At 44.2% G+C, this 24,029-nt stretch overlaps 1 protein-coding gene across 1 annotated transcript in view; it reads right to left on the bottom strand.

Moving 5' to 3' along the window:
- CSMD2 (CUB and Sushi multiple domains 2) overlaps positions 1–24,029 on the bottom strand; it is a 2,010,406-nt gene that overhangs the window by 141,704 nt on the left and 1,844,673 nt on the right. Inside the window, exons 45-49 of the mRNA XM_069622557.1 lie at positions 19,113–19,193; positions 15,377–15,490; positions 11,937–12,125; positions 10,682–10,828; positions 7,791–7,979 (exon numbers count right to left, since the gene is read on the bottom strand). Of these exons, the coding sequence (XP_069478658.1) occupies positions 7,791–7,979; positions 10,682–10,828; positions 11,937–12,125; positions 15,377–15,490; positions 19,113–19,193 (720 nt within the window). The remainder of the gene's footprint in view (positions 1–7,790; positions 7,980–10,681; positions 10,829–11,936; positions 12,126–15,376; positions 15,491–19,112; positions 19,194–24,029) is intronic.

Here is a 24,029-nt window from a genome sequence, read left to right on the forward strand (position 1 = left end):
CTTCCAGTGATGTCTACTTGGTGCGGTTACTCTGAGTGTAAATTGGCTGACATGGCTACTTCTGTGTCCACATCTTACGTTTTTTAAGCTATTTAAACCACCATAGTGTTGCCGGTGTTTCTTATACATATCAATATGAATATTCATTGCGTGACGTATAAGACTGGCATTCCATTCCTGGTTTTTCCAGGTAACTTAGTCAAGCAGCATTTTAAAAACAACTTTTTCAAATACTTGGCCTGGATTTGGCCATCTGAAGAAAATGATCTATTGGGCAGTAGGGGAAGTGGGTAAACAAGTATTTGTGAGGGAAGAATTAAGAAGGGGCAATGCTGGCAGTTAGTGGGGACCACTCCCCCCGCCCCAAAGTGATGGATCTACAAAATCAAGATGAGCAGAAAAGGCCACATTTGTTTAATGATTTTGAGAAAAGCTTTTCACTTAGAACTATTTTGTGAAGTTTTATCGTCGGTACCTTGGCCGTTGTAGAATACACACGGTCCTGCATACATTTAAACACCATCTGGCAACGCGTTGCTCATCATTTCGAAGTCCAAATGGCTTGTGCATGAATTTACTTATGCTTTTAGTTTTATCCAACAACTTGCTGGAAAACCTGCGTGATTCTCTTCCTATTCAATCATTCAAAGTTTAGCGTTAAACATCATTTCTAGATTTTAAGCTTATTGTGAAGATGTGGTAAAAAAAATGGAATCATATCTTTCTAAGTAATCGAGGGGAATATAACAAGGGGGTGTGGCCTAAGTATGGGCAGCGAGGGGGGCCTGGTGATTGCTCCCAACTTGGGCGTCCACTGGGTGCCAGGTAGACGTGATGGGCAGAATTGTATAATCTGTTTTTACTGGTTCCACCTCTCCTTGTATTTCTTAATCACTGATGCTGAACCCCACAGACAGCCTTTTCACATGATATAGATGATCACTACCACCTGGTGAAAGGGCTGCCTGTGAGGAGGGTGGTGTTTCTGATGAAGAAACACAAGGATTGGCTGGTCTACGAAAAGGTATGATAGGAGTACACTGCACCTCTCATTTTGTTGCTTATAGGTCAAAGGATCAAATCAAAATGGATCAAAATGCAATAGAGTCGAATCAAAAGGACCGAAAACAAAAAGGTCGATTTTTTCTTCTTTTTTTTTCTAGGGTGGTCCCCCCTCCAAACCCATGTTTTTGGTGTAAAAAACACTTTTTTTCCCTATACGGACACCCAAAAAAAATATACATTTAAAAAAAGGCATTCAACCCTTTTGTTTTCGGTCCCATTGGCTCAAACCTTTTGTCATTTGATCCTTTTTATTCGATCATTTGACTGGACACATTTTGTTTATTAATCAGAGGCACATGCCCCCACAGGCAGCCCTATCACCCAACAGAGCCACACCATTATCATACCTTTTGGTGAACCTGACTTTCCTTTATTTTCCAAATCAGAAGCACTAATCCCTGCAGGCAGCCCATTCACCAAGTGGCAGAAAACATCTCTGTTGGGAGAAATGACTGCCTGCAAGGGTTGGTCCCTCTCGGGCTATTGAGACTGGCAAGGCCTTGGTTTTAGAGCACTTTTGGGGACTGTTTTACCTTTTCTTTGGCTACCATAGACCCACTTAAAGTCATCTATTTATCTATACATCCATCCAACTGTCTCCCACTCTCCATAATCAATCTATCTATTGTCTGTCTGTCTGTCTGTCTGTCTGTCTGTCTGTCTATCTTATCTATCTATCTATCTATCTATCTATCTATCTATCTATCTATCTATCTATCTATCTATCTATCTATCTGTCTCTCTGTCTCTCTGTCTCTCTGTCTGTCTGTCTGTCTATCTCCCATTCCACATAAGCTATCTATCTACCTATCTATCTATCTATCTATCTGTCTCTGTCTCTCTGTCTGTCCGTCTGTCTATCTCCCATTCTACATAATCTATCTATCTATCTATCTATCTATCTATCTATCTATCTATCTATCTATCTATCTATCTATCTATCTATCTATCTATCTCTCTCTCTGTCTCTCTGTCTCTCTGTCTCTCTGGCTCTCTGTCTGTCTATCTCCCATTCTACATTATCTATCTATCTATCTATCTATCTATCTATCTATCTATCTATCTATCTATCTGTCTTTCTGTCTCTCTGTCTTTCTGTCTTTCTGTCTCTCTGTCTCTCTGTCTCTCTGTCTCTCTGTCTCTCTGTCTGTCCGTCTGTCCGTTTGTCTATCTCCCATTCTACATAATCTATCTATCTATCTATCTCTCCATCTCTCTATCTCTCTATCTCTCTATCTCTCTATCTATCTATCTATCTATCTCTGTCTCTCTGTCTGTCTGTCTGTCTATCTCCCATTCTACATAATCTATCTATCTATCTATCTATCTATCTATCTATCTATCTATCTCTCTGTCTCTCTGTCTCTCTGTCTATCTATCTGTCTCTGTCTCTCTGTCTGTCTGTCTGTCTGTCTATCTCCCATTCTACATAATCTATCTATCTATCTATCTATCTATCTATCTATCTATCTATCTATCTATCTATCTATCTATCTATCTATCTATCTCTCTGTCTCTCTGTCTCTCTGTCTCTCTGTCTCTCTGTCTCTCTGTCTGTCCGTCTGTCTATCTCCCATTCTACATAATCTATCTATCTATCTATCTATCTATCTATCTATCTATCTATCTATCTATCTATCTCTCTCTCTGTCTATCTGTCTCTCTGTCTCTGTCTCTCTGTCTGTCCGTCTGTCTATCTCCCATTCTACATAAGCTGTCTATCTATCTATCTCTGTCTGTCCATCTGTCTATCTCCCATTCTACATTATCTATCTTTCTATCTATCTATCTATCTATCTATCTATCTATCTATCTATCTATCTATCTATCTATCTATCTGTCTCTCTGTCTCTCTGTCTCTCTGTCTCTCTGTCTGTCTGTCATTCTACATAATCTATCTATCTATCTATCTATCTATCTATCTATCTATCTATCTGTCTCTGTCTCTCTGTCTGTCCGTCTGTCTATCTCCCATTCTACATAAGCTGTCTGTCTATCTATCTATCTATCTATCTATCTATCTATCTATCTATCTCTGTCTGTCCATCTGTCTATCCCCCATTCTACATTATCTATCTATCTATCTATCTATCTATCTATCTATCTATCTATCTATCTATCTATCTATCTATCTATCTGTCTGTCTCTCTGTCTCTCTGTCTGTCTGTCATTCTACATAATCTATCTATCTATCTATCTATCTATCTATCTATCTATCTATCTATCTATCTATCTATCTATCTCTCAAGTCTAACACTCTACCATCTCTTTGTCTATCTATGTATTAAAGTGATATACACTGTCTGGCTCCTGGTAGATTCATTTTACCCATAAACACTTTCTTAGGAATATTCTCAAAAGCCCAATAGGGATTCCCTCAAGTAAAGCGTGATTGACGGATGACAGACACGTAGACCTATTATTGATAAAGCATTCGGTGGATACTCGTGGAATCATGACCAAGCTCTCCCTTTTCCATTAAACGTTGAAAAGCAATAATCCGGCATTGACACAGAATTCATCTTCAAATTCTGAAATGCTGCACATTGCGTCTGTCACTCAACATCAGCAGCGTGGCTTTCGCGCACCGATTTGCTTCTTGATGCAGCTGCAAAACGCAGATCAAGAACATGTGCAGAATGTGACACGTGCACAAAAGTACACACACTCACACACACACACACACACACCCTCCCCACTTCCCACCACCCCTCACCTCCCCCAGCAGGGTGTGCAGTTATTTAAGTGAGAGAGGAAGAATCAAGAGTTAGTCTAGTTAGGAGTGTGGCTTAAGTCTGGGTGGGTGGGCTACCCATATCTAGGCCACGCCCCAAAACTAGAGCCCACCTCACATATGCGTGGTGGGGGATAGAGCCAAGCAGGCTGGGGCCAGCCGGGCCGGGCCCTGCAAGTCTCCAAAAAGTGGGGCTGAGCCAGTGCCCAGTCGGGGCCCCCATCCCACCACATTACGGCAGGACACATTATCCTGCCACGGCCGCAGTCGTGAAGGGATATGCGCTCGTTATTGAGTCAGACAAGCTGACAGAAGTCGCTGTGGTGGGCTGGCACTTCTGTCAGTCACTGTAACTTCCTCAAATGACCCATTGCTCGAGGGGTCACCAGAGAAAGTTACTGTCCTTTTGTTTCCACTCCCCAGGTCACGGAGGCATCTTTAACCCTCGGCAAACCTGGGGACTGGCAACATATTTTCAGGTTTATAAAAGGTGGCTTGAAAAGTACACAATTCAAGCCATCTTTTATAAAGCTTTGCCAACGGACAAGGATGCTTTTGTCCATAGTCAAAGGTTTATAAAAGATGTATTGAATTGTGTACTTTTCAAGACATCTTTTGTAAACCACAAAATATGTTACATATTTCTGTTTAAAAAAAGAAGGCTTGAAAAGTACACAAACCATAGTAAGGCACGCAAACACATATATAAATGTAAGCATTTATATATTTATGAGTGCACCATACTCGGGTTTGTGTAATTTACAAGTCGTCTTTTATAAACATAGAAATATGCAACATATTTCTATATTTATAAAAGATCTACACAAACCAGGTACGTATATAAATATATAAATGCTTACATAAATGTATACGTTTGTTTGCGTACCTTACTATGGTTTGTGTAGTTTTCAGGCAACACCCATCAAGCATGCCACACCACCACACGAGTGCCCCCTGCCTCAATTTCTTACCCCACTCAATGCACTGCAAGCAGGAGAGCTGGGGAACACTGATATCATACCTTTGGTGCGACCAGCCTCTCCTTTTTATTCTTGTCAGGATTCCAAGATATACAATAGTTCAGTCTGGCCAGGTGTGATAGTTACGTGCTAGTGGATTTGAATAGCACGTTTTCCTCAACCATTTTGTTTCAGGAAGGAGAGTTAGCCCAAGGCAAGATGGTGGCGACAATTGAAGATTCTTGAGATGAGGTATTCGAAGAATTCTAAACTGCCTCTCATTAGAAGAAACTCAAGAGGCAGCAGCTATCCTGACAAGCTCCAGTTTAAAGTCCTTTAGGAAGAGAAATACAATCTATTATCAGAGTGACTATGTCGGACATGGCCCTGACACCTGGTGGGACTGTTTCTAGACTTTTGAGAGTGGATTGAGTTTTCACAGCAATCACAGTAATTCTGAATTAGAACTAGTAAATGCGTGTTAATAGTACAAGGATCAAACAAGAATTGTAAGAATCCAGGAGAGAGATTGAAGTTAATAAGAAAGAAGAGACTGAGAGTTAAAGCACGTTTTTATTTTCATTTGAAAGCTACACTTGTGAGCAGGGCCGGCCTTTGGGGCTGCAGCGCCCTGGGCGATTTGGTGTCCCCCGCCCCGCGCGCCCCTGGTCAACAGGGGGCAGGGTCAGGGGGGGCAGGGCCAGGATGCTCTATTTTTTTTTTTTTTTTTAACAGGAGAATGTTGTGAATGGGGAACATCAGCACCCGATTGTTATTAAATGCACTCTGCCACCGCAGGCGCATTTAGTAACAAAGTGGCAACTGCAGCGCCTTCTGTCACTACGCCAGCTCGGGGAAGCCCTGGAAAGACTCCCCCGAGCTGGCGTGGTGGGGGATAATCGCGCCCTTTTGCTATTTAATGCAGTGGAGGGGTGCATTTAATAACAACAGGGTGCTGACAACAGTGGGCGCATTTACTAGCAAAAGGCAGCCTGCCGCACCTTCTCCCACAACGCCAGATCGGGGGGGGGGGCCTTGAAAGACTCCTCCAAGCTGGCGTGGCGGGGGCTAATGGGGCCCTGGGGCGGGGCCTGGCACCCCGGGCGGTCACCCATCCCACCCCTTCTAAGGCCAGCTCTGCTTGTGAGAGCAAGACTGTTTGTTCAAGGACGTTTGAATAGTGTGCTATTGGTGAGGAAGCAGTGGCAGTTTTGACTGCTTGCGGCGGTGGCCTAGCAAACGTAATCGCTTACTTTCTGTGCTCTTCGCATTAGGCAGACCTGAGGCAGCATCTTTACATCTCTGTAGGAGCCGTCCTACGAGTGTGTGAAAATAGAAAAGGGACTAATGAAGCAGCGTTACAGGCGTGCAACCTCTGAAAGAAAGGAGGGACTAATCGAGTTTTGCTCGGAACGCGTTCATCAAAGAAGAAGACATTGGAAAACCAGAATTGGATTACCATTTGAATATTATAGAACGTACTTTCCTCGTTACAGTAACTGCAGTATTCATTAGTTAGTTAGGCTATGTTAATCCTGTAATTGACAGTTGGAGAGCAGTGCACGTTCCTTCCCCAATGCTTCATATATCACTTTCTTAAGAAAAGCACAATCACGCGTTAGGGTTTTAGTAGGAACATAGTTTAAAGAGAAAATAAAAAGGAAAAGAAAACGACTGTGTACATATATCAGAAGTCTTGTGAGTAAAATAAAACCTCCTGGCACTTAACAGGGGCTTGCAGGAATGTTTTGTTAAAATAAGGAGGGAGGAAGATATTTTGGAAAAGAAAAGTAAGTAACAGTTAAGTAATTGAATTATTATCTCGTTTCAGGTCTTGTTTTTTCCTAAGAATTCAGAATGTGAGTTTCTGTTTGTTGTTTTGTCCCATTCCCACTTTCCCTTTGGGGCGAGGAACACATAGCCTGTGCTTGAAGGGGCTGTGTTGGAGGCTTGCTTCAGAGGGTCTTGTGGGATCAGCAGCTTCCGCAGTCGTCATCTGGATCCTGACAGTTCCTAAGTCACGGGCTCCAAGCACTGCTGTCAGGCTGCCTGTGTGGGTCAGAGCCTGTGATTAAGAAACTGAAGGATAGGCTGGGTGCAGCAAAGCTATGATATCAGTGTGCCCCATCTCTCTTTTTGTATAGTAATGAGTGGAGCTAACCCCAAACAGGCAACGCTTTCATTCAAGGAGCTGTGTGGTTGAAGGGCTGCCTGTGGTGGCAGGAGGATCGACCACCCTTTAACAATGTGTCTCCTTGAGTGAAAGAGCTGCCTGCTCGGGGTAAGTTCCTCACACTAAGAAACAAAAGGAGAGCTTGGATGACCAGTCTCTCCTTTTGTTTCTTTGAGTGAGTAGCCAACCAGGAGCAGGCAACCCTTTCACTCAAGGTATCCCATGGATATAAATGGCTGCCTGCAGGTGTTGGCACTTCTGAGTAGAAAAATGTATAGGCATCGGCCAACGCCTCTCCTGGCTAGTATGTAGCATGAGGCTGTAGCCTGAAGTGTGAGCAGCGCCGGTCTTCCTGGTGGTGTGGCCCAGGCAGCACAACAAATAAAAGGCACCCCCACCATGCAGGGATGTCAGGGGGAGTTGGGAAAATGTTCAATCGGCACTGTTACGAAAGCATCATAACCCTATTGTTATTAAATGTGCCTTGCTCCCGAGAGTGCATTTAATTTCAATAGGGCGCCTGCCGTGCCTTCTCCCACCATGCCAGCTCAGGGAGATCTTGAAAGTCTCCCCCGAGCTAGTGCGGCAGGCGGACCAATGGCACCCCGGGCGGCCCTGTTCTATGGTCGACCCCGAGTGTGAGGACTGTAGTGCCAGGACTTTGGTGTGAGGACTGTCTGTAAGGGTTTGCAAGAACATTCAATTAGAAACCAGTGGTCCTAAGTTAGTCTCAGGATCCTCACCACTGGCATGGCCGTGCCCAATTAACTGGAGCCAAGAGGGGAGACCTTGAACAAAAAGACAGGTTTATTGATACAGTGAAGAATGACGAACAGCTCGGCAGCCACTTTCCACAAACCTTGGCACAAAGGAACCATGGTGTTCCAGTCATAGTAGCCCTGCTGGTGCCTCAGACACGTGGTGATGCTATGACCAATCAGCCGGTAGCCCGTATCGCAGGCAAAGCGCACGCTGCTCCCTGGCGTGGTGATGCCCTGGCCGCGCACCGTGCCGTGGAGTGGTGGAGGAGGAAGGCTGCAATACATTGCTGGAGAAAAGAGGAAAAGGAGAAATAACTTAGCATCGTGCACACAAACACCTGCAATCAGGATGCCAAGGTGAGGGGAAGTGTAGTTACAATAATGGCCAGGAGGTGGCAGTGACTTCCAGAAGCACTCAGTGCAGATGTTGAAAGTGTGAGATGCAAGGGTAACATTTTTACAAAACTATCTGGTGCTTAAACTCTAGCATTGACAAACTGCATCAACTTAAAAGAGGCAGACACAAAGGGCGCCAGGGGTGAGCATGAAAAACGCTAATCCTCTTTCTTTTTGAATAAGCACTGGCAAAGCCAATCATTGTGGCTTTTGTGTAGGGAAGGGTTAGGCATCTGCTAAGCGGTACCATAATAGTACTACCTGGCCATAAAATAGCAAATGCTGGACAATCGTGCCAGTGACTGGGCACATTATGGCAGTGTCTTGCAAATTCTAGCTGATCCCTATAGAGCCAAAACTAGTGTCAATGCTGGTTTTAAAAGGATCTCACAGCCAGGAACACATGTAAGGACATTGCTATTACTTATAAATCAAATGGCTTAAGGGACATTTGGCTAAGTCATATTTAATAAACCATGAGCTCCTTCACAGCTGCAATGAAACAACTAACTCTCAGAGAACTACTAAAAGTAACACAAAGTAACACCGGCAGGCCCTACGCAGCACAACATTTGATTGTTAATGCATAAATGAGCTTGATAACAGAAATCAGAGAAAAAGTGTGTTTTGGAAAGGGAAATGCAATTAGTAGGTGGGTCTTCCCATAGGGATAAGCATGGTCATGGGCGGTCAATGAGAGTGTAAAAACCAACAACACCCACAAGCTCGGTCTCCCTCCTCACATCCCATCTCACACCCATCTGTAGTCCAATTCAGCGTATTGGTCCTCACATCCCATCTCCCGCCCATCTGTAGCCCAATTCAGCTTATTGGTCCTCACATCCCATCTCCCGCCAGTTCCCCACATCCCATCTCCCGCCCATCTGTAGTCCAATTCAGCTTATTTGTAGTTCTAAAGCTCCATGTTCAAGCCATACACTTGTGCTGCCCTCTTGATGGACTTTCAAGGTAAACAAACACCATTTTAAGTGAATTTGTAGTCATTTGTAATTTGTAGTTTTTATTTTAAAATAGTGTTATTTTGTTTTGTTGTTCATAATTTATTTGTAATTAGAAATTTAGTTTAAAACTTCCTTGTTTACCTTGAAGGGCCATCACGTGGGCAACAGGTACACCACTCCTGTCACAACACCCCTCAGAACATTGATATCAAGGAGCCTGCAATGAGAGCAGATCAAGGGCCATGTTCCTATGTAACAATTACTCCCTAATGAGTATTGTTTCTCATTATATCTATAATGGGGGTGTTGGCCTAGTTTTAAGGAGCAGAGCAGCTGGGAAATATATATATATATACAGGACTTTAGGTGGGCTGGTTGATAGTCTCCAGAATAGCCCTGACCAGCGCCAGCCACGCTGACTCTTCAGGCTGCCTAAGTAACCGATGTGCTGCAGGGTTACAAAGGCTGCCTGCAGGTGTCAGCACTTTGGATTAGCAAAAAAGCATAAGGCATCACCATTTATTTTTCTCTAACCCAATGTACGGACACCCCCATACAGCCTGTGTAACCGTGGCTTCGGCTACGTGGGCTGCCCGATGATTCTTTTCTCATAAACAGGAGGAGGGCTGGAGGGCTCAGCACTCGTATTGTTGAGTAAAGAGTCATTGCGTAATGACTTTCATGCTGCGTGATGACTCTTTACAATAGGTGGCCTCCTCCTGTTTCTGAGTAAAGGGTCATCCTCAGCAGAAATAACTTTCACCCATGGAGCTCATTGTTTTTACTCACTCAACTCCTTGAATGAGAGGGTTGCCTGCTGTGCCTGAGAGCCAGAGCGCACTGGTGACACACTTTTGGTGTGCTCATCCCCTCTTTTTGTGAGCTGGGGGCACTAAAGATAATCATGCCAGTGTGCTGATGCTCCCCTGCTTACACCAGCCCCCCCTTAGGCGAAGGGGGGTTCTCGTTAGGGGTGGGCCTAAGTACACACACACTTAGGCCACACCCCTTAACGAGAGCCCTCCCTCAATGAAGTATGTCACTTAAAGCACTATATATATATATATATATATGTGCCTGGACTTACACACCAGTATTTCAGCATGCGAGGGAGCAAGAGTGACAGCATACGAATGTGAGATTGTGTAGGCGAGTGAGCGAATGAGTAAGTGAGCAAGGGAGTCGTTGGTTGGACGAATACAAGAGTGGGAGAAAAAGTGTCTGATCGGCTGAGTGTGAGAATGAATCAGTGAGAGAGTGTGCACGTGTGGGAGTGAGTGGGTGAGTGGTTGGCTCACTGAGTAGGAAGATGTATAGTGGGACAGTTGGGAGGATGAGTAAGTGTGTGAGCAAGTGAGTGAGTGTGGGACTGAGTGATAGAGCAGGTGATTGAATCAGTGAGCGAGTAAGTGAGGCAGCATTTGAGTGGTTGGCTGGCTAAGTGAATGAGTGATTTGGAGAATGGGTGGATGGGTGAGTGCGAGAGCGAGTGAGTGATTTTATATAGCTCCATTTCTGAAATAAACCATAAAAGGCGCTGCGTTCACACTTTTGGATTGCCCTTTGATCAACTTAATCCGCCAATGCAACAGACCCATTTATTGACGATAGATGTGACCGCTTCCACGCACCTGAGTAACGGATCTTAAACCCTTTCTTGGCATAGGCATGATCTGAAGACCAACGCAGGTAGACACTACTCCCAGAGCTGGTCACGGACATGGGAGCAGAGTAGTTCCCACTCAGAAACATCAGCCGTGGACTCTGACCTGAGGGACCTGTAGGACGACATTAAAACAGGCATCTAAGAAAACAGCAACCCAAGTGCACCGATAAAGTAGCCCGGGAAATTGAACAAGACAAAAACACCGTCTTCGCAGTCAGGCAGGGATGGAAAAGAGCTGGTGGCACTAATGTGAGAGGAAGGTGCCTCCGAGTAGGAACCCAGCATACCCTGAACCAAGCATGAGGCTCACTTCAATTACCTCATGCACACATAAACATAAAAGAAGGACAACTTGGTGGCGCTTTCACCTGGAGAAGGGAACAGCATAATTATAGACTTAGCTTAACTCATCAACTACTTCATGGCAAGACACCTCTCATCCTTACCACACATTGGCACGAGTGTATAGGTCAACCAAAGGCCCCGTTCACCAAGATACGCTAAGCCAAGGACTTAGGAAGAGTTTGGACTTTACTGGTAAAGAACTTCCATGTTGGAATACTAGGATTGAATGCTAGATTTGCATCACAGGAGATGAGTTGGAAGCAGACAGCACTCTCCTACTGGAATGAGGGAGCAGCCCGGATCCTCCTATGTCTTTGGGGGTTGTCCATGGGTCGTCTCTATTCTTCCTCTGGCTCCAGAGATAATATTGGGAAACATCTCGGTTCTCACGATTAAGAGGAAGTACGCTACTAGAACGCCATCGGTGGTGCGAAGCTGGAGATGAAAAGTGGCCAATATCGGCCGCCCTGAACATTGCATCTTATTGATTGTCAATAATCAGACTCTCCACAGTCCCATCAAAGCCACTGATGGACATCTCATGCTAATGTTAGAACTGTCAGGACTTGGGGCTAACTAGCCCTTTGCTTGTGGCCCCTGAGCTTCTATCATGGAGTACAACCAAAAGACCCAGGGCTAGAGCCCCCAGACCCCCCTAACAACACATCTGTGTCCAGTCTGTATCTACTGTAAAGCAGCTACTGCAGCAAAACGTCTGTTGTTCAGTCGCTCTACTGGCATGTTCCTAAACGCCCTGACACAGAGGTAGCCACACATGACCTGCAATACATGCACACAACAGTCAACATTCTACCGAGCACCAGAACAGGCGCGTCCGCGAGCTCTTGCACGCGCACATGCAACGCGCCACTTACCATCAAATATTTCGAACTCGTCGTACTCTTTCTCGCTCAGGAAGTACTCGATGTTGAGCGAGATGTTGTGCCCCGCCTCCACCTTGATGACCCAGGAGCAGACCTGGTACTGCGGGAAGGTGGCGGGGAAACTCTGGCTGATTATGACGCCCATGGAGCTGGCCAGGACCTCGTTCATGGGGCAATGCACTGGAGGAGGGAGAAGAGCGAGTATTAATGTGCATTGCAGACAGCACCGGATGTGGTCATACCAATGATACATAAGGCGCTATACAAATGCAAAATAACATAACATAACATAAGATGTCGAGCATGTGGCAAGGAGTGGCAGTCCAGGAGTCACGTGCACCGACCTATCCGCACACAACAACTGAGATGGGACCCTTAGCAAACAACCATATCTCTGGCAAACTCTATAGTGCTCAGTGCAAACTGAATAGCCTCTTGGTGCTAATAACGCTGTTATTCCGAATTTGCAACGAAAATTATGCAAAGTTCACTGCACAGATTTGACTCGCCACCACCCAACCCCCCCTGCCGCCCCACTCTGATTGACACTGGTCTGAGGAGTCTCAAAATGGGTTCTGCGACTAGCCAGCACTTATGGGGAGGGGAGATACTCAGGCAAGCATGGATTGTCATATTTTACCCACCTCAGGAGTCAGTTGACCTCAGGTGATTTTGCAACTGCAAACAACAGGTGCAATCATTTGGGGTCAACAGGGCAATGGTGGCCAGCATTTTCTATAAGGTGACTACCATTACTGATCTCCCTCTGGCGCACACGCGCACAGTGCGAGTGACTCGGTGGACCTCAGATTGTCACAGCATCCATAGGGTGCAGAGATATCACTGCATGCATTGTAATTGGTTATTTATAACGCGCTTAATACTAAGAGGTTTGGGGACTGAACCTGTGTTTCTCTGCGTCGTCTTGCCTCCAAGATGAGCACGTTGCCCCTAAGCTATCCTCCTGAGACTGAGGCACAGAGTTCTTTATGAGGCCATTTGAAGAGCATCAAAATGAGAAAGCCCAAGGCAACCTATCTAAGAACGACACTACAACCTTCAGGCCACACACATTTCTACAGCAGGTGTGCTAACTCACTGAGCTGTCCTACTGGCACTCAGCAATCCCCTGAGGATCGACCGGAGTCTCCTATTCAACAAGGTGCGTTAGCATCTTTAATTGGTAGAGTTATACTGCAATTAAAATAAGAAGCCCAATCTAGGGCTTCAGGGCCTTGGAATGATCCTACTCTCCTCGCAGTTTTATTGAATTGATGTTCATTATTGCCACATTAAATTTTGATGCACAGCACTCTGCGAAACCTTTCAGCAGGGGGGCACAGTTAGTTCCTTTTTATATTAAAAATGAAAGCGCTCAGGAACTCACAGAAGCCGCTATGTATTTATGCAGCCCAGGCTTCCATAAGCAAATAATGATTATGATAATATCACTTGGAACCGGTTCATATGAAAGACTTAATTTATGAATGTGTCAGCATCGATTGCAGACTTTTATTAGAAACATTGCGAGAAAATAAAATCTAGATGTTTGTAATATTGAGTCAATTAAAAGAAAAATGTTTGCTTGCATTGCAACCCACATAGGAAATATGATCTACTTCCATCAATGTGTTCTAAGGTATTCCACAATTCCCACTAGCGAAGCTATTTATTTATTTATTTATTTATTTATTTATTTATATAGCGCACCAAACATTGGGGCATCTGGGCGTATTGCTTGCAGATACACTGGTACAAGACGAGTTATTTATAGTAACATATGGTACAAAGAGTTACACCTGAATTATTTAGTTACAGATTGTTGACGTGCAATGATACAAGGCAAATTATTTACAGTTGCATATAGTACACAAGTTGTGAATGATGATAAAAGAGGCTAGAATTGCACTTAGGCATTCTGCACCTAGGTGTAAAGACCTTCACAAGTAGGACCTGTAATATATCTACAACCACAGCAACTAAGCAGGTTGGAGGAAGGCACACTCACTCTGTTCCTCACACACTAGGGTGGCCAAGCTTCTCTGTCTCTATATATTGCCAGATGTTTAGTAGCATTTCAATCCCATCAACTGGAAACCACGAAAAAGTATTTTTCGATCACAAATAGATACATATAGTTGCCATTTTTAACTGTGCATAACAAAGAGGATTGAAATGGCAATGAAAGTGCATCATAAGAAAACAAATACATAGTTTGTGAGTTTTTTATTTTTTCAAAATGGACATCGGAGGTGGGCCGCCTGAAATTAAATACAACGCAAATTGCAAAACATATTATATGTTTTTTGTCATTTCAACACATTGCAGGATTGAACATGGCAGATGAACAAATGAGGTTTCGGTATATGTTTCGGTGTAAGGTGTGTCTGCATCAGGTCACACTGAATCTTGCAATATATCCATTGAAATCAGTTTCACATATTGTGGGGTATCAACTCTTTTATACAATCAGTATAATCTGGACTTTCTAGTTTATGTGGCCCATTGATTGGATTTCCATGAACATGGCGATGATGTCAACATTGAATGTGTGTTCAAAATGAAAACATTCTGTCATTGAAGAATATCACTGGACTACTGCAAATATGCTCCTTTTGAATTTTCATCCAGCCATTACTCATATTTGTGTAAAGTCTGTTCTATGAATCATTTTTGCCAGCACCTACATGCCTATGGGTGGTAGTTGCGCGTTATAAGTCTTGATACAATACAATATGTTTCCCCACCTTGAGGATGAAATATTGACAGCGGCCTTCTTGATATGTCTGTCACTATGCGCTAGAGCTATGGTCTGCAACTTTCCTTTCTCCAGATCTTTCGGACTGCGACTCTCATGATTTCTCACACTTCACTATGCTCGGTAAAACTGATGGGAGTTGTAGTTCAAAACAACTGGAGAACCAAAGTTGCAGACCCCTGCACTGTAATGCAAACCTGTGAGTCCTAATGTGAGTAAAACTTTAGAGACTGTCAAGGAATGTTGGCCTGCTACTCCAGTTGCCCAAATTTACTGTTATGCCCAGAGTCAGGGGTTTGCGAAATGTACTCCGAAGTCAGCAAAAGCTGTAGCTTAAAGTCACCCTCTTATTCTGTTTCACTCACAACCAATGCACCCGCCTGAGGCATCACTGTGCCTGTTGCCACTATGTTTTTTTTATTGTTGACGCTTAAGTCCTCAGCAACACCAGACTTGGATTAAGGACGAGGGATTTGCTGCTCTCGCTAAATTGGTATGGCAAGTACTGAGCAAATCACTTCATGACTGTACATTTAGAGGTCTGTTGGGGGTGATTCGTGTGTGCAGCAGTGGTTATGGCATCCTCTGTATTTAGGATAGCAAGGCATCAATACTACTGTGGAAGAAACAGATAGCAGAATCGCACAGACGCAAAACAACTTTACGGAATTACCTTCGCAGCTTGGCGGAGGCCCTTCAAACTGGAGGTGGGTTCCCAACCTGCACGTCAGGATCTCGCTCCCAATCAAAGTAAAGCCGGGAAGGCATCTGTACCTCACAATGTCACCTGGGAGGGATCAAGGAAACAGATCACGCCGCTGCCAACAACTTGAACCATTCCCGCGAGAACATATAGTTTACAAAGAATCCACGGCTATATGTGTGTTACCTCTCGGATGCTCACAAAATACCTTCATGGGCATGTGTGTGTGTGCTGGCATTTCTGTGTGTGTGTAAGCGTGCACGTGTGTGTTTGTGTGTGGTGTGTGTCTAATGTATGGCATGCAAGGGGGTGTTTGTTTCACCTTAGGTTCCCCACACAATTAACTCATGTGTCTGTGTGTGCTAACTTCATGAATGCAACATAGTGAGTGAGTTTTTTCTTGTGTATATAAAAAGGAGCACATCTGTTCAAAAGACCCATTCAATATATACAGAAATGACCCTCACAATCCTCTTGATGGGATCCTGAAAGGATCACACTACTTCTTCTGTGTGGTGATGCAATCAATACTGCAGACTATTTACAGAAGGTATCTCAGCTGCCCCCAAATATCCCATTGGGTATACACAGAGAAGCTCACCATCATCCCCCTACTTCTTCCACTAAAGCAATATCCAATATTCACACAGACGTGCAATGCCTTAGATCTACCATTGAAGAAGTATTCATTACCCCCAGTAAAGCCTTTAATATCCATAGAGACACGACTTCCAGTAAAGAGATACTCAGTATCCGCAGAGAAGTGCCATGCCATCCCTCTGCCAGACTGCCACTAAAGAAGCCTTTAATATCCATAGAGACACGACTTCCACTAAATAGACACTCAATATCCACAGAGAAGTGCCATGCCATCCCTCTGCCAGACTGCCACTAAAGAAGCCTTTAATATCCATAGAGACACGACTTCCAGTGAAGAGAAACTCAATATCCACAGAGTAGCCCCATGCTTCTTTGTGGATATTGAGTATCTCTTTAGTTTAAGTCGTGTCTCTATGGATATTAAAGGCTTCTTCAGTGCCAGTCGTGTCCCTATGGATATTATAGGCTTCTTCAGTGGCAGTCTGGCAGAGGGATGGCATGGTGCTACTCTGTGGATATTGAGTTTCTCTTTAGTGGAAGCCGTGTCTCTATGGATATTAAAGGCTTCTATAGTGGCAGGCTGGCAGAGGGATGGCATGGCGGGCGGTTCTCTGAGGTTATTGAGTATCTCTTTAGTGGAAGCTGTGCTTCTATGGATATTAACGGCTTCTTTAGTGGCAGTCTGGCAGTCGTGTCTCTATGGATATTAAAGGCTTCTTTAGTGGCAGTCTGGCAGTCGTGTCTCTATGGATATTAAAGGCTTCTTTAGTGGCAGTCTGGCAGTCGTGTCTCTATGGATATTAAAGGCTTTGTTAGTGGCAGTCGTGTCTCTATGGATATTAAAGGCTTCTTTAGTGGCAGTCTGGCAGTCGTGTCTCTAGGGATATTAAAGGCTTCGTTAGTGGCAGTCGTGTCTCTATGGATATTAAAGGCTTCTTTAGTGGCAGTCTGGCAGTCGTGTCTCTATGGATATTAAAGGCTTCTTTAGTGGCAGTCTGGCAGTCGTGTCTCTAGGGATATTAAAGGCTTCGTTAGTGGCAGTCGTGTCTCTATGGATATTATAGGCTTTGTTAGTGGCAGTCGTGTCCGAATGGATATTAAAGGCTTCGTTAGTGGCAGTCATGTCTCTATGGATATTAAAGGCTTCATTAGTGGCAGTCGTGTCTCTATGGATATTAAAGGCTTCTTTAGTGGCAGTCTGGCAGTCGTGTCTCTATGGATATTAAAGGCTTCGTTAGTGGCAGTCGTGTCTCTATGGATATTAAAGGCTTCTTTAGTGGCAGTCTGGCAGTCGTGTCTCTATGGATATTAAAGGCTTCGTTAGTGGCAGTCGTGTCTCTATGGATATTAAAGGCTTTGTTAGTGGCAGTCGTGTCTCTATGGATATTAAAGGCTTCGTTAGTGGCAGTCGTGTCTCTATGGATATTAAAGGCTTCTTCAGTGGCAGTCTGGCAGTCGTGTCCCTATGGATATTATAGGCTTTGTTAGTGGCAGTCGTGTCCCTATGGATATTATAGGCCTCTTCAGTGGCAGTCGTGTCTCTATGGATATTATAGGCTTCGGTAGTGGCAGTCGTGTCCCTATGGATATTAAAGGCTTTGTTAGTGGCAGTCGTAGCCCTATGGATATTAAAGGCTTCGTTAGTGGCAGTCGTGTCCCTATGGATATTATAGGCTTCGTTAGTGGCAGTCGTGTCTCTATGGATATTAAAGGCTTCGTTAGTGGCAGTCGTGTCTCTATGGATATTAAAGGCTTCTTTAGTGGCAGTCTGGCAGTCGTGTCTCTAGGGATATTAAAGGCTTCGTTAGTGGCAGTCGTGTCTCTATGGATATTAAAGGCTTCTTTAGTGGCAGTCTGGCAGTCGTGTCTCTATGGATATTAAAGGCTTCTTTAGTGGCAGTCTGGCAGTCGTGTCTCTAGGGATATTAAAGGCTTCGTTAGTGGCAGTCGTGTCTCTATGGATATTATAGGCTTTGTTAGTGGCAGTCGTGTCCGAATGGATATTAAAGGCTTCGTTAGTGGCAGTCATGTCTCTATGGATATTAAAGGCTTCATTAGTGGCAGTCGTGTCTCTATGGATATTAAAGGCTTCTTTAGTGGCAGTCTGGCAGTCGTGTCTCTATGGATATTAAAGGCTTCGTTAGTGGCAGTCGTGTCTCTATGGATATTAAAGGCTTCTTTAGTGGCAGTCTGGCAGTCGTGTCTCTATGGATATTAAAGGCTTCGTTAGTGGCAGTCGTGTCTCTATGGATATTAAAGGCTTTGTTAGTGGCAGTCGTGTCTCTATGGATATTAAAGGCTTCGTTAGTGGCAGTCGTGTCTCTATGGATATTAAAGGCTTCTTCGGTGGCAGTCTGGCAGTCGTGTCCCTATGGATATTATAGGCTTTGTTAGTGGCAGTCGTGTCCCTATGGATATTATAGGCCTCTTCAGTGGCAGTCGTGTCTCTATGGATATTATAGGCTTCATTAGTGGCAGTCGTGTCCCTATGGATATTAAAGGCTTTGTTAGTGGCAGTCGTATCCCTATGGATATTAAAGGCTTCGTTAGTGGCAGTCGTGTCCCTATGGATATTATAGGCTTCGTTAGTGGCAGTTGTGTCCCTATGGATATTATAGGCTTCGTTAGTGGCAGTCGTGTCCCTATGGATATTATAGGCTTCGTTAGTGGCAGTCGTGTCCCTATGGATATTATAGGCTTCTTCAGTGGCAGTCGTGTCTCTATGGATATTATAGGCTTCTTCAGTGGCAGTCGTGTCCCTATGGATATTATAGGCTTCTTCAGTGGCAGTCTGGCAGAGGGATAGGATGGCGCATCTTCAACTAAAGAGTTCCTCAATATCTGCAGTAAAGCCTCTTTCTTTCTCTGAGGCTGTCACTGATGACAAACTTTACCCTTTAGAAGTGGTGCCCTATTTTGCAGAACCTGGCCTCTATAAGATGGACTTTCAGGCTGAAGAGAAGAACAGGGAAGCACAGAGAAGGCAATAAAGTGCCACAGACGAGTATGCTCGTCCGTTTTGCGTAGACTTGCATAATAGCCTGGCAGTTAAGGGGTTAAGTATACATTAAAAAAGAGAGCAAGTATAATTGCGAGGCCACGATACCTATTTTAAAATCTTCATTCTCAGTTAGGATTTCAGCATTCGGCACATTGGTGGGCGGGTGGCACTTGCTGAGCTGGTAGGCTACAAAAAAGAAGAAAAAAGTGTTAGTGCATAAAATTGCCCAGAAAAGGCACTGTCTGCAAAACAAGTGATTCTTAACCGATGAGAAGCATTTGCAAAGCTTCAAAGACCTATTCTCAGCATCATTCATACATAGCAGGCTATCCGCAAAGGAGGAGCACTATGACTATACAGACCGCCTGACCTTTTCATGCCAAAGGAACATGGTATTATTCCTGCCCGCCTTTGCCGGGGAGCCGGCTATTCCCAAATGATTTTACCAGTGCAATGACAACTCTTCTGATGTGTAGTTTCACTCATCTCTTTCCCATCAAGAAGATGAAATGCTACCCCACTCGATGCCCCACGCCATGACCTTTTATTTCTGTTCATGGGTGTCTAAGCTTTGCCATGAACACCAGCCCCCAGCACAATTTTAACTGTAAATTAAAAGATATCTTAATATTTTGGATGGTCTCTGACTTCCAGTTAAAATATTAGTGTGGATTTCTAGAGGTGGAGAAGGGAGGGATAGAAGTAGATGTTGGTCACCTGTCACAAGAGTAGAAGGAAGAGGCAGGAGGGATGGAGAATGTGGACTCATGTGAGGTGGAGAAGGGAGAGATAGAAGAAGATGATGGTCACCTGTTACAAGAGTAGAAAGAAGAGGCAGAAGGGATGGAAAATGCGGTCTCATGTGAGGTGGAGAATGGAGAGGTTACAAGATAAGAAGGAAGAGGCAGAAGTGATGGAGAATGCAGACTCATGTGAGGTGGAGAAGAGAGAGATAGAAAAAGATGATGGCACCTGTCACAAGAGTAGAAGGAAGAGGCAGGAGGGATGAGAATGTGGTCTCATGTGAGGTGGGGAAGGGAGAGATAGAAGAAGATGATGGTCACCTGTTACAAGAGTAGAAAGAAGAGGCAGAAGGGATGGAAAATGCGGTCTCATGTGAGGTGGAGAATGGAGAGGTTACAAGATAAGAAGGAAGAGGCAGAAGTGATGGAGAATGCAGACTCATGTGAGGTGGAGAAGAGAGAGATAGAAAAAGATGATGGCACCTGTCACAAGAGTAGAAGGAAGAGGCAGGAGGGATGAGAATGTGGTCTCATGTGAGGTGGGGAAGGGAGAGATAGAACAAGATGATCTTCACATGTCACAAGAGTAGACGGAAGAGGCAGAATGGATGCAGAATGCTGTCTTGTTTGATGTAGAGAAGGGAGAGATAGAAAAAGATGGTTGTCACCTGTCACAAGAGTAGAAGGAAGAGGCAGGAGGGATGGAGAATGCATCTCATGTGAGGTAGAGAAAAGAGATATAGAAGATGTTGGTCACCTGTCGCAAGAGAAGAAGGAAGGGGCAGGAGGGATGGATAATGTGATCTCGTGTGAGCTGGAGAATGGAGAGACAGAAGAAAATGTTGGTCACCTGTCACAAAAGTAGAAGGAAGAGGCAGAAGGGATGGAGAGTCTGGTCTCATGTGAGGTGGAGAAAGGAGAGGTTACAAGAAAAGAAGGAAGTGGCAGGAGGGATGGAGAATGCAGTCTCATGTGAGATGGAGTAGGGAGAGATAGAAGAAGATATTGGTAACCTGTCACAAGAGTAGAAGGAAGATGCAGGAGGGAGGGTTATGAGAGGTGAAGAAAGTAGAGATATGAAAAGTGTTCAGTCACCTTTCACTAGAGTAGAAGGAACAGGCAGGATGTAGGGGCACCGCCTGCCATGTGAGGAGGAGAAATGAGAGAAAGGAGGAGTGGGCAGTCATGTGCCACAAGAGTAGAAAGAAGACGCAGGAGGGATGGGACGTCTCCACTGGCATGTGTTTGAGACAAAAACTGTAGGAGAGGTGAACATCCTCCTGTCATGTGACTTGGAAAAAGGAGAGGTTGGAAAGATGAACAGTCTCCTGCCATGTGGGTTGGGGAAGTAAGGGGTAACATTGGGCAGTGCTCTTTCATTCAAGCTCAGGAAGGAAATGGAAGCAGAGAAGAGCAGTCTCCTGTCATGAGAGTTGGAGGCAATTGAATCTTCAAGGTATGCATGCACATGGCCCATTAGTTCAGCTTCTTGATTAGCCAGGAATGTCATGCTACATATTCTGTATGTTACAATTGTGTCTAAGGGGAAGCTGGCCATGAGTGTGACTCATACAGTTCAAATCAAGAGCTACAGAGAAGGTTCAATTAATGCTTCTTCTGTTGTTATTACACGGATAGTTCCATATTGCATATATGCTAATAGTACTGAAAGTGAGAGCAACATCGTTACCAGCAGGACCGCTCGCTAGGTCAATTTGCAAGCAATTGTCTCTTCTGCATGCCTTTCACCATCTATGCAACACCATAGACTTCACTGCCATTCTTTGACTTCTTCTATCGATGTGCCTGGATTGTACGTTTAACATCATTTGGTTCATGTGGGGCTTTGATATCCACCTTTGCCCAAAACTCTTCCTTTGTTCACCGACAGAACCTGCTGGATTCTCTGTCTTCTGTTGCTCCTATTATAATTGCTCTTCTATAACACACTTAATACCAGAGACTGGTTTCTATGCACGGGATCGGGATTCAAACCTATGTTTGGCTGCATTGTGTTGCTTCTGAGAACAACTCATTGCCCCTGACCTACCCCCCTCATTTATGGAAGGACACCCAGGGCTCTGTTCTTTCTTTGGTGATACCAGTGCTGTTCTGTTTAATTATAGACCTACCCAGAATTCATCACTCACTCCTAAAGCTCATGGCCCACCACAGACCGCAGACCTTCCCTTTGAGCCTTGAGTCTGTTCATCATTTTGACTGAAGACTCACTCGGTATTCAGAAGATACCATTGAGCAACACATTGGCACTTTTCAGGATAGTTTTCCTGGGTTCCTGTAATATATGTTGTTTTCTCTGTGGTTGGGTTTGGTTTGTTAGGCTTTAACTTTTATCTGCAGTGTGTGCACAGTCTCCCAAGCCAAGATGGTGTTTCGCATCTGGCACCCTTATTGGCTGGAGAGAGACAGAGGGCAGTGGCTGGGCATTCTAAACTGGGAACTCCATTACTTCAGGCCAAATAACTTTGGGCCATCTTTTGGAATTAAGAAGGTAAAGTCGGGTCTGTGGCTCAGTGGACTAATGCATCCACTACAAGGGCCTGTGTTTGACCTCATGGTCACAGGTTCAAATCCCTCCAGGTCCGCTGAACCCTTCATCTGTCTGAGGTCGATAAAATGAGTACCATTAAGTTGGGTAACAATAAATATCTGTTATTAGCACCAAGATGCCCCTCTGGGGGTGAACGTGTGCTTTACAAATATGCCTGTTATGTGTAAAGTCTTTGGGTCTGGAGCAGACAGCCGTTTAAGACATCAAGTTTCCAGCATAAGCTAATTGTACTACTGCTAATGTTCTGGATTGTTTGTCTAATTCAGTTTGTAGAAAGCTTGTCTTTATTTTGAACTGCATTTTTAAATAAATTCAGCTTGGGGTTAAGCATAATTTTAGCACTGAAGAGTTTTCTGAATAATGTTCGCAATGTGTGCATGTGAGTCTGCCTTTCTACACAGGAGGTTTCAATTTTACTTCAGAAAACCATTAAGTGTTTTCCAGGACAGGTGCCAGCACATTCTTGACAGCACTTACTGTCAGGAAAAAGGAATGTATTTCCATTTTTTTATTAGGTTTAGTTTTTTCATTGTGTGGCAGCTTGCCTTGCACTTATTTCGATTATTTTTCCAAATATTGTTTGATGTTGGGAAAAGAACGTGACTCCCAGCAAGGTTTGCACTGAGACTTTGGTAATTGACCTTCATGTGTGCATCTTTTAAAGCACGGGTTGCACAGTGGTTTTGCTTCAATAACTCTTTCATTGAAGACAGCAGGGCGTGGGTAGCGCGGAGTCTGGCATTAGAGGCTTTGGAAACAGAACTTCTTCTAGCAACTCAGGATCACTTCAAACCTGCAACTCAAGCCTCAGGAGGATTTCAGAGACAGTGTTTATGGATTACTCTATCTGAATGTTTTTTTCAGTTTAAAACTATGCCACAAGCTCATATAGAGTTCAACTAAATTACATTAGTGAATCAGCCAACTCTTTTCTAGGTTTTTGAAGAACCTCAGACTTTCATGTTAAGTTAACAAGTTACACGTTTTTTAAAAGGAACGGACAAGAAATAAAGACTTCCTCTGGACAGATTTCAGAGGAGTACCAGGTATTTAACTATTAATTATTTTCTAAGTGGGTCATGGGAAAGTAGGGGGCACAAATGTATGTATGAGTGCATTAATTAGCATGACATGATCTCTTTTCCTTCATTCCTCTACAGATCCACAAGTTGAAGGAGATCTGGGATTTTATTATTTTATCCACTTCCCCTTTCCCCCTTTAGTGTACCATGCTCAGTTTGGGTGGGACTTTTGGGGTTCAGCAGCTACTGCTGACAGCACTCCTTGGTTTGAAGTCTAAAAAAAGAACTTTATACCTTCCTTAATACTTTGCAAGTCTCACCATGGACTTCTGTTCCTTCCTTTTTTTTAAAATCAAGCTCCATCTAATGTTCCAGGTTATTTGCTGGATGGATCCCCCCCCCCCTCGCGCCCCTGGTCATTATGAGCATTGTTAGCATTGCTAAGTCCCAATCTGGACTCAACAAACTCTCTTTTTTCTACTCAAGTACAACACTGTGACACAGCCCTATCCAATGTTCAGCTTCAACTCACACCTTGACATCATCCATTTGCTGTGTTCTAATCAAGACCCCAAGCCCCTTCACACTCAAGCCTCTTACTTTTATCTGCTAAAGTTCCACAGTGGGTTCCAGCCAATTCAAATGTTTGGCACAGATCCAAATATGGGCTAAACCCTCTTTCTTT

This window comes from Ambystoma mexicanum, chromosome 11, assembly GCF_040938575.1.
Source record: "Ambystoma mexicanum isolate Mex_15411 chromosome 11, UKY_AmexF1_1, whole genome shotgun sequence".
Lineage (NCBI taxonomy): Eukaryota > Metazoa > Chordata > Amphibia > Caudata > Ambystomatidae > Ambystoma > Ambystoma mexicanum.